Source organism: Paramisgurnus dabryanus, chromosome 17 (genome assembly GCF_030506205.2).
Source record: "Paramisgurnus dabryanus chromosome 17, PD_genome_1.1, whole genome shotgun sequence".
In the NCBI taxonomy this organism is placed as follows: Eukaryota; Metazoa; Chordata; class Actinopteri; order Cypriniformes; family Cobitidae; genus Paramisgurnus; species Paramisgurnus dabryanus.
This window is the reverse complement of record NC_133353.1, coordinates 36,293,556-36,305,720: the sequence shown is the minus strand read 5'-3', so window position 1 is coordinate 36,305,720 and position 12,165 is coordinate 36,293,556. Positions and strand designations below refer to the sequence as shown.

General features: G+C 36.1%; 1 protein-coding gene across 4 annotated transcripts in view; it reads right to left on the bottom strand.

Moving 5' to 3' along the window:
* fermt2 (FERM domain containing kindlin 2) overlaps positions 1-12,165 on the bottom strand; it is a 47,944-nt gene that overhangs the window by 24,306 nt on the left and 11,473 nt on the right. For all 4 annotated transcript variants that reach the window (XM_065267487.2, XM_065267488.2, XM_065267490.2 and 1 more), the window contains exon 3: positions 3,668-3,901. In XM_065267487.2, coding sequence (XP_065123559.1) covers positions 3,668-3,901 — 234 coding nt within the window. The remainder of the gene's footprint in view (positions 1-3,667; positions 3,902-12,165) is intronic.

The window sequence follows — 12,165 nt, the reverse complement described above, 5'->3', positions numbered from 1 at the left end:
TTATCAATGTTAATATTAAACACATACTGTGCATTCAATATAACATTCATACCCAAACATTTGTCTGTAATTGGCGCTCACAAGAGTTGCATTTAACTAAAGATTCTGGAGGTTGGAATTTTTTGCTACTAAAAGCATTATGGGAGTACGATTCACCCTCCCTGATTTTTCCAGTCCTGAAGAAAAACGAGTATGACGCAGTATGAGTGTTTTGGGGGAGGGTCTTCTCAGCTTGGCAAAGATGGGTTGTTTAGTTGTGTTACTAAAGCAAAAGCATTCCAGAGGTTTTAAGAACTACCAGATGGCAGCTCTCTCTCTCTTAGCCTGCCCTTTTACAGCCATATGTGAGAGGAGCAGGTCGGTGGAGCGCAGGGAGCGAGCGCGCGCCTCCTCTGACATTCCAAACAACAAACAGAAGATTCTTTAGCAGACGCTCCCAAATCAGACAGCCACAACTCTCTTACTAAGCTTAAGTATCTGATACTGACACAAGTAAGCTCGTCTGTAAATAATAAACAGACTTAAACTCATAGTACAGAAAGGCCATGAGATTCGGATGGAGACCACAATATGAAGCTAGTGTTGATAATGATTCAGTCTCTCTGAATCACAACATAGATTAATACTAGACTTACATTGCACAGCACAATATTCACATCCATTTTGAGCCTTATTTAAAAAGCACATGCGTATTTACAGAAGTTGACATGCAAAAAGCAATTTTTGTAGTGATTTAAACTAAACAAACTGAACATGAGGAAATGGCAATCTCATTTTAATTGCAAACTTCAATTAATTCATCTGTACAGAAAATAAAAGTCACTTTTGCAACTGGTGATTATTGACAAAATCATAGCAAGTTTTGGTGTAGTTGTTAACTTATACATCAATGAGGTTGGTACATTGGCAGATATCTGGTATTTTTTAAACATTTTCACTGGCAAACAAGCAGAGTCAATGACCACGTGAAGAAAGCTGACATGTAAATCACCTAACCACTGTTCATTAAGTGTAATCATCATGTTACAACAATAATAGACCGCTACAAGTCTCATTTAAACAGCAGCATTGTCAGAGTCCTGGCTGACGACAGACACAAACTCATGAAGTTTCATAACATTTTAATTAATTTTAACCTCTTTTTATGTGTGTGCGTGTGCGAAAGAGAGAGAGAGTAAGAGAGAGAAAAAAGGGAGAGAGAGCTGATTGGAAGTTATCATGAATTTATTCGATCAAAACAATAGGATGTAGGAGGTCACCGGATTACTTTTAGAGGACATTTTCTCCAGATATCGACAGCAACAGCATTTAAAGTGCTTTTCAAGGCTTTGTTTTCTATGTATGGACACAACAACAGTCGCAATCATTGACTAATATTGATAAGATGAACTGTTTATAACTGGATTTGGGGTTTAAGAACATGCTGACTTTTTAATGCTATGTGAACTGGAGAGAAATATGAATCATGACAGCTCAGTGTTTTAGCAAATAATGAAAACCATACAAAGTAGACGTATAGCTTTTATATAACCATCTATATAGAAGCTGTAGCTTTAAAGTCGCAATGAAATTGAAATGAAAAACTACATATGTATTTTTAATAGTGTGGTATTATTAACAAATGACTTATCTGTGAGCTTCATTATTTTTTAAAAATTCGTGTGTGCTCATAATCTTTAATCAAAAATGCAAATCTCCTCCCCTCCTCAAAACGATCTCTCTTCACTTCCGGTCAAAAGTATGGCAGGTGGGCGGGGTCCGGGAGAAGATCGCAGTGATTAGCAATTAGCAACACGACCCAACTTCAAACGATCCAATCAGATCTCGATGGACAAATTCAAATCCAGGCCTGCCTTATTTCATCTCAAAAGCCGTTTCATTCGGATATACGTCACCACGTGGAAAATAAGGCAATCGCTACTTCCGTTTCATGGCGACTTTAATGCCATCTATATGGTGGTGTTGGCAAATTGACTTTAGGCAGATAGATAGATAGAATAGATAAAAAGTAAAAATCACACTTGCAGGGGCATCTACAATTGGAAGAGTTTGGTTCCAAAACGCGATAAACGCCATTTAAAAAAAAAAAGAGTTACAACCAAAATCAGTATTGTATCAGGTCAAAATTTAAAAGTAAATTCTTAATTTTACACAAAATCCAATATCCGCCGTGTTATATGGTCATCTTTTCTCCCTTTTTTCAAAACGCAATAAACGCAACTTCTCTTTTTCTACAGAATGCAATAAATCCACTCAACAAAATCACAGCGCACCATTACACGCATTGTAAACAACAATGGCAGCTCGTAAACTACACAGAATCCTAGTTTTCCTCATCTACTTTGTATTTCGTGATCAACAAACAAACAAACAAACAAACAAAAACGAAATGATACTTTTGATTGCATTGATAAACCTGTTGTGGTTTTCTGTGGCGTTGAAGAAACATAATCCATCAACATCTAATAAATTGCGTAAGAGGCACTCGGGAGACGGAAAAAAGCCGGTTACTTGTTCTACCAATAGCTTCAAGCTTCTGTCATGCTAACACATTGACCCCAGGGGATCTTATGAAAAACTTTCTATTATTTTACGCAAAGTCAATGAAAATAGAGCAGGATCAAAAATGTTACAGTTGATTACGATGAAAAAAGTTCAGCCACAACGTCCCAAGTACAACCGTCCCCAGCAATGACAGCGTTCTTAATGTGACAAATTAAGTGTTTGATTAATGCTATTAATGTTTAATCAGTTTACACAACTAAGTTAGTCAACTAAATGAAAATAACACGGTAAAGATGAATGCACATTTATTGATTCAATAGATTTATTGCATTTTGAAAAAAACTTGTCATGGCTTTATTGCATTTTGTGGAAAAAAAAATGTTTATAATTATGATTTTGAATTGTTAACAATATTATGACCTAAAGATGCTATGTGAAAGTTTGTAACAGAAAATAGTGGTTTTCATCTTGTCACTTTCTTGGTATAGAAAACAAATTTTTACCCAAATTAGTCAAACTGGATTTATTGCGTTTTGGAACCAAACTCTACAATTTTTTGTCTAATACAGCACTCTCTAAAAATGAAAATGTCTCCCCCCTTCAAAGTTTCCACTAGGAAAGTTCAGTGACAGTTGATATGCCCTGGAAAGATGTACAGTTTGCCAAGCAAATGGTAAAAAATAGACCGTTACAGAAATTCACAACTCGGACAATGTTTATCATGTTTATACTTCTTTTCTCAATAATTATATAAATATGCTAAAGCAGTAGTTTCAGAGCGAGTCTATGTGACATTCATACATACAGCATCTATGGCTTGAACTACTGATCGTTGACATGTTTGTGACGTAGAAAACCGATGCTATTTCGAACCATGGTTTTCAATCTGTCTTTGGAAATTCCTATTTTATGGAGAAAATACTCAGCAATGGTGCTAAATTATGAATTAAAGGTTTGTCTTAACACATATTAAACACCACACACAGTCATAAAAACAAGGGTAAAACTTGATTTTCACCACAGGGAGACTTTAAATAATCTGAAAATTTGTTAAACCTCCAGCACTCGTTTCTTATGTTAAAATTCACCAGGAAAAAGTTTAAAGGGAAAATTTTTAATTACCAAACAGGGAATGTCATATTTAAAGGAAGGCAGTACTCACTGAAGGTTTTGCAGATGTCGGACACGGCCTTAAAGACTCGGTCAGAGAAGTTGACTTTTACCCTCATGTGTTTCATGTTGGGCAACTGAAGTCGTAAGAGTTTGTGCTGTGGGGTGAAGAGCAGCCTGGCGTCAGCTTGAATGCCATATTTATCAAGAGTCCAGTGAGTCTTCAGCAGCCAGGTCTTTTTCTTCTCCCACCACAGGGCATGATCAGACCAATCCTTCTTCACATCTGCAAAGAGATAGATAGAAAAAAACATGTCAAGGTTATGAATTATGATGATTAAGTCTTGAAAAGTAAGGGGAGTACAGTAACCCAGCCAAAATCAGTCTTTAAATTGGCCGTAGTGCAATACAGTTGAAGGAGAGGTCAGCAACAGAAAAACAAGGGAAAGTGTCAAATATGTTTGTGTACGAGACTGATTGTGCAGCATGTTGGCCCAGACGAAAGCAAAGGCCAACAATTCCTTAGCAGACCGTCTTAAAACAGGAGCAGTTGGAGGTGTTTGTATGTGTAAAAGAGAGGATCAGGTTCCAGTCTTAGTCTTTGTTCCAGATTCACACTTTAGTCTCAGTCTGACACCCTAAACCTCCCTTTACCTCACCAGCTGTGCACAAACAACAAGAGATTTAAATATCACTGCATCATGCTCGCCTCATACTATATTAAAGTGAGTAAAAATCAGTATTGCATGGTTTGCATTTTTTATTAAAGCATCTGTTTTATCAGTGCTATGCCTTACATTAAAGCATGTGACTTACTTGAAGTGTTTTTCTTTTGTGTTATTGGTGTAAATGGGCCATTAGAGGCTGTTTACACCTGGTATTAAGATGTGTTTTCATAGATCAGACCACAAGTGGGTAAGAGACACACCGTTTACACCTGGTATTCTCTTTTGTCCACTTTCAACCACTTTTTAGTCCTGAATACTTTAAGGAGATGGTCTGTGGAGACTGTGGTCAATTTTGGCCGTATATGGGTGTACATTATCTGATTTCACATATAACAGCTTTCTCATGATATATTAATATACAGCCTATTATGATAATGCTATGCAAATAATATGTGAAGTAGCTTTCAATAAATATTTTTAAAATGCGATGACAGGGCTACACGTCCATAAGAGGTTTTTATGTTAATAAACCATTGCCTCTTTGTTTCTACATTTAAAAGACAAAGCTGGCAATTCTGGTTATACTTTCGTTATTTTATTAATTACTTTTTTTTATTTATAAATCACTCAGGGTTATCCGATTTAACTATTTGGCTTGTGTTTTGTTTCCATGCACTTCAGGCATTTTGCACATTTGTTCTGCACCTTGGTACTCCTGATCTTATTTATTTATTTATTTATTATAAATGTCAATTCTGATCTAATTTAAGTCTATACATTTTGGATTGCTTTTCGTTGCATCGATGTTGCCTATGATGCTGGCGCATGCTATTTAGCCTAACGTGCTAGGTGCTCTGCGTCTCATATTTAGGAGTTAATCAAACTAAACATATGTTTTTCGACGGGTATAAGTTTTAAAATGTTTTTAAAATGGTGGTTATCTTGTCAAAAGTTAAACTACAAAACGGGTAAGCCATTTCTTTAAATTTCAGGGATGACACGGAAAATATCTGCACCGAACCTATATTTATGCCTGACACGACTGTCTTTCTTGTGATTTAATATTATGGTCGGAGTTCACTTTCGAATGATAGCAAAGAGATTCCAGAAATAAATAAAATAAGAATCTTCAGGTGTTTCTTTACCTTAAGTGAATAGAGATGATCAAAGTCAAAGCAAGCAAGCAGTATTTCTGTGCTAAATAATAATGCGTAGTGTCATTAATTTCAGTGTTTTTCTTGTTATAAATTAACATTTAACAAATTGTATATAAAGCTTAGTTTTATCATTTACTGTAACAATCACAAATTATACACAAATTATATGTCGTTTTTTTGGGCATGATTGGTTACATCGTAGAATTAAATAAAATCGCTGAATTGTAGCCAGGGTTTCAGAGACAGGATCACATTTGGGGTTTTTTAGGTTTAGTTATCAATTTGTTTTGTTATATCTTTGTGTAATGTTCTGAAGATTGTGGCTTTAAAATGCTATGAGGAATCATTAAACAAATGTTTATGTTGCCTTACATTTTACCTTAAAAAAAAAAGATATAAATGCATCGTCAGTTATGTCTTTGTTCATCACTTGAAAGACAGTTTTGGTCACTTTATCAGAAAGTTGTTTTCTGTGTGCTGCTTGTGAAAGAAAATAAAAGTTACCGATTTGTACCTGGTCTGGCCCCCTCCCAACCCATGCACACACAAAGATGATTCGACTATCGGTCAACTATAGAAAGATTCAACAATTCTGATTCAAATATGTAAATCCTTAGTCGAGAACACCCAGAATTGACGCAAACTAATATTATGTCAAAGTCTGTGCTTGTGTTGCAAGTAAACATGCTGCACAGTGTTTTGTACATGTATATGTTAGAGTTTTTCGCTGATATTTCAGTGCTATTGATTAAATAAGCCTGCTTAACCTTCACATTTAAAACTAATGAAAGACGCGGAGAACAGCCGCTTTAGTTTTATCAATGAAAGCCTAAAGATAGCTCTGCTCTGTAAACTGTGTGTTTGCGCTAGAAAAAGATGTAAAACATTGTGCTCGGTACATCACATTAGATAAATGGGTGAAGAGTAGGCAGTCTCCTGTGGCTGTTCAAACACATTCAACCACATGTGCATTTACAACACAAAAGCAATCCGATCGAGTGTGTTTTTGTCTACCTCAATGTGCTCGAAAGTGGACGGGCTCAACACGCTTTAAACCTGTCTTTAGCGTCATCCACTTGTGATCCGATTGACGAAAACGCATCTTAATACCAGGTGTAAACAGCCCCTTAGTCTGATAGCCACCCAATCAAATTCAATTGGGGATTCAATTTCAAGTGGTTGCCAATGCATCTGATGTCAGTACACAGGTATGAGGAGACAAAAGAAAGTTTTTCCCTCAGCAGCCCACTATCACGTTTCTCTCCCTTCAGTGTGTGAAAGAATATGAGCATGTGTATTCATCACCTCACTACCCTAACCAAACCTTGAATGACTTTTATCTTTATTTGAACCTTTTTTTAATCTTGTATAAAAGGGAGAAAAAATTTTAAGGATTTGCTCTAATACCCTTTAGCTTTAAACAAACTGCCTTAAAAGTTATTTGTGATAAAGTATTCAAACAGTTTAATATAATACCCTATGAATGGTGCATTGTTTTTTTCAGTTTAAACACAGGGAAAACCTAATTTTCTACCTCTAAACATGACAAGAAAATAACCTTAACGTATCTTAGTAGAAAAAATCTGACAAAAGATTAAAACTGAGGGATTACAACTGATTGTTTTGTCAGAACAGAAAGGATTATAGCCTGTAAAGCCCAATTTTTATTTCAGCTTCAAGTGCACGATGTAGCCTGCGCACAGCCAAGATATTCAAAATATAGCTTTTATCATTCTTATATTCATGGCAGTGATGCACCGATGTATCGGCCGCCGATATTTATCGGCCGATTTTTGAAAAAAAATCCTATCGGTGCATCCCTAATTCTTGGCATTGGTAAAATATTGAATGTCATGGCACTTTTTGTACAGTAATAGTCACGACCATGACTCTACAGACGGTGACTCAGTTTTTGTACTCCACGCCCCACAACAAGAGTAGCTTCACAGTGGTATAATTTCAATGACCGAGTCTTGTTTAAAAGCCAACCGCGGCTTTAATCTCCATACTAACATAACACAGCGTAAAGGACAACAGAACACATCTACAGTTCTCAATGGCTATGTTTACATGCACAACATTTTGTCAATCTGACTGAATTTATTCTGATTGAAGGTTACAACAATAACTTTTAACATGCACCCTAAACATTGCAACCTGATTAAAATGTTAGTTTACACGTACAATCTATATAATAAGAACTGAACGTCTGCGCAAGCGCACAGTCAGGGTTGCCAGATTCACGTATCAAAACCATCCCAATGACTATTCACAAGCCAAATACCAATAACTAATAAACAAAATCCTTTCATCTTTAACTCGAAGAAAGAAAACAACTAGTGAAAACAGTTTAAACAGAAGCCCAAATCTAAACCCTAAGGACTTGGCAATGCCACTCTGTGGACAGCATCTCTCGTCGAGTTCACACTTTATCTCTGGAAAAAAGTCAAAGCAGAGTTAGAGAAAGTTGTTTTTAAGATGTTTCCGATATAGGTAATGAAAACACACTTTTCAAAAGGCAAAACACTATTTTATTACTTGATTATGTAGCCTAATGTTATGAAAGTACACATGAATGCTGCAGAATGTACAGCGTGTGACCCCTTTACCTTAATAATGCGTGTTGCCATTGCCTTATTATGATACGTAAATAAGAGGTAAATATAAGACGTGAACTTAAGTACAATTCCTCTGGTCTTGTGCACAAGGTATTTTTGTATCCAAATGAGAAAATAGTACAATTCAAACGTTTACATGCGTACTTTTCTCCTGATGATCGGATCACAGATCGGACTACACCACCCCTTTCAATACAATGAAAATTTGCATCCGATCGACCTCAATCATATTGAATAAGGTGTTTCCATGAAGGCTTTTCAAGACGATTATAAGACAAAAGGATTATTTGGTTGCATGTAAATGTAGCTAGCCACATCACCTCTGAAAAACAGCACCAGATCTATTATTATCTTTCATGCTTGCAACTTTTGTGCAAATATTTCAGAGGTTTTGCTAATTGTCTACACACATCAACAGATGGATGCATTAAGCACTGTATGCTCTCGATTGTTAGAATTTAGCAAAAAAAAGCTGATCTTCTGTGTGAATATAATGTATTGACCTCCAAACATACACAACTTTATATACCCATGCATCCCAAGTCGTATTACTTTCCTCAAGTAATGAACACATGGGGACTTTTGAGCTTTAAATACATGAGTGAATAAATGACCAAAACACCAGAGAGGTATGTGTACAATGTCAGATACTGTAATAGGTCTGGTCCTGCTTCTCCATTACTGAAATAAGCAAAGTTAAACATCACAGACACATGAACAGCTCAGTCATTCATTCATTCAACACAACACCCTCACTGCAGGTGGTCACCATAGTACACAAACAATCCAAAGAGCTGGCTACACAGCTGTTGACGTACAATGTGCCACTACCTCTACAACAAGAGTTTATTTATAGACTGCAGATCCAGTGTTTCGTTGAGAAGCTAAACATGATTATAAAAGTGAGTTAGAAGTATGGATCTCTAAGGCCCTTTACACAGAGATTACGAAAAATGTGCCCAGAATTTTTCAGGGATCATTTACTTTTTGGTTCATTCACACTACCAATTATTTTCGGAAATCTGTTTGTGCATTCCGTAAAGACACATGATGTATTTAAGTCCTGCACTTGGCAGGTTTCTTTCCACAGCGTTTGATGTTTGCCAATAATCCGTGATATCTCTCTCACAATACCACGCCCGTGTTTTTTTGTTTATGTTAAGATCATAAGGAGTGCGTGATGCGCTGTTCTGTCATGCTGGTAAATGATCTCTGCTTCAGCGTGGATAGAGACGACCTGCCTGATCTCTGCTTCAGTCCAGTTTGCCTACATTGCTTGTCCTGAATGTTGATCTGCTTTTAAATCCCTGTGTCAAAGAGCTCAACCATAACTTTTGGTTGTGATGACATGCATGTCCTTACTACGTCACGCCCCATACGGCATTGTTTCTGCCCTTTTGTTCACACAGAATGCTTTCCGTAAATGTTTCGACAAAGGTACTAGATCCTCTTTATGGGAACGATCCCAGAATATTTACGGGACATGTTTGTGTTCACACAGAAGCCTCTCTGCCAATTTTACAGAAATTTTCTAGGACCAAAGTGCTGTGTGAATGGTGTTTAAGCTACCTTTAGTTTGGTACCACAACAACCACAAAACAATTACATTTATTTGCTTTGACACAGGAGTAGGTTTGTAAAACAGGCAGGACTAAAAAAAAGAAATGGATCTGTGCATTGACCGATGACAACAAACAAGGTTGATACAAAAGAGAGAACAACAAATTACTGCTAATTTATTCATGCGTCTTTATGGCTAACCTATATAATTTCTTAGAACAATGAAAATGTTTACTTCATGATGTGAATGTGAAATATTTCAAGGCTAAACATTTATCTCAATTAACTTTATGTTTTCAAATCAGAAATGGTATAAATTTCACTGCCAACATTTGCCAAGAGACAGGATTTCTATAATGCCACAATGTTAATAACAAAAGATCCTGCAAAACATGAATTCATCTTGACAGAAGGTAAACGATATAAAGGCAGGAGAAGATGTATGTGACTACAAAATACATCACCAATGAAAAATTAAAGAGCTTCAGCTTCAGCTTCATTCTAACACTTACAACCATCCCCTGATGAATTGAAATGAACCCCATCCACAAGTCCATTTTTGGCATTAGTATGATTTAATCTTTGAGAAGCATGAGTCATTAAATCAGTCATGGCCAGACTATGAAACACAGAGACAGATACACACAGAGCGAGTCTCTTTTTCCAGAGGATACCCAGTGAATTTCCTCCACCGTCTCAGATTGTCATTGGTCGTCCCTGCCCAGCCCCACCCTGCTGTCAGATGAAGTGCCAGGGGTCGGCCATTCGCTGACCATCTATCAAGCTGCCTAAATAGAGGCCTGTAATTTAATTAGCTGGAAACCAATTGCATTTCTTGGCTAAAAATACAGCCTGCCCAGTGGATGATGTAATGCTGTAACAAAAGGAGAGCAAGCTAAGTAATAGGATGCATTAAACAGTGGTGAAGCCATCCAGTACTGCAGAGAGAGAGAGAGAGAGAGAGAGAGAGGAGAGAGAGAGAGAGAGAGAGAGAGAGAGAGAGAGAGAGAGAGAGAGAGAGAGAGAGAGAGAGAGAGAGAGAGAGAGAGAGAGAGAGAATTATAACTCATTAAAACCCATATGTGTGGCTGGTCCAGACACTACAAATCCTTGTTTTAATGACCTATTCAAGACCATTGTCAGAAAGGAGTTTTCTTTCAAAAAATGATCGTAAATTACATCTCTCTTTGTGACAACCGTGATGAGAACTTTAGCACATATTACATCACTCATTTAACACAAAAGGTTTATCCCTTCAAAAAAGGTACCTCTGTTTATTATCTTAGCACCTAAGGCTAAATGTCAAATGCTCCCTAATTTATAGGTCAATGGAGATAAAAAAAATCTGATAAATAAACAAACATAAATATTCATAAGTAACTCTTTCCCCGCCATTCACGGATTATTTAGCTAATTAAGAGAACTTTCCTGCCAATGACAAGCTTTTACTGCAATCCATATTTCAACAATTATCCACTAGGCTGCGCTCATACATAAAAAACACTGGATATGTTTTGATCATCGCTCTGAATCTGATCGCTAAAAAAAGTCATTTACAAAAATGCAATTATTTATGCAAAATTTGGAATTTTGGAAGAAACCTACTCATATCTGAGAGGTGATGAAAAGAGAACAAATGACTGCTAAACAAATGCATAAAATGTTCTTTCATTATATATATATTGTATGTTTATATATTTAAAGAAGATTTTTTTTCTGGAAGGCATTAAACTTTTGTAAAAATCATAATGCTAGCGCTGGCTAGCAACTCTTTTTTTAAACTCTGCCATGGAAAGAGTTACTATTCCACAACATTAAATATAGCAAAAAAAGACTGATCTTACCCAACAAATTATTACACAAAATACACACAATTTTTTATATACACTAGTGTATCAAACGTCTCATTTAAAAATGTAAATAAATGGTTGTATATTGCTTCCAGTCTTACACACATTTCTGTCAAAGAGTAACAGTAAACATGAATGCTACGGCCTGCTCATTATTAAATCCATTCTATCAGCACCATTTGTTGACCATCTTTTCTGTGTTGTTTACATTAGAAAACAGACATGTGTTTTAAGTCGGCCAGGGGGGAAGCGGACTTGTGACCACTATGTGAACTTCAGGAGCACAAAGCTCATATCAAATATTGATCTGACTTAAAACAAAAAAAAGTGTCTGAGCAGGTGAGTACTGCACCCTCAGCTCTATTCAATAGACTATGAAAAACAGAAACCCAAACAAAAAATACAAGTATAAATAAATACTTTTATGAATATACTTTTTTAGTAAACAATTTATAGAATTGCTCATTAGATGTGTAGGGGTGTAAATCGGACAGTTAATTGCGTACGATACAGTATCGATAATCTCCGCCAGAAATGTGATTTTTGTCGTTACATCGAATTTTTTTCGATCCAATTATGATTTGATTCATTAATTTATTGATACTTTAATATTGCTTGCCTAGTTAAGCAGTAACTTTTTAATAACTTATGAATAGAACCAAAATATATAACATGAACAATTAATTAAACTTTTTGA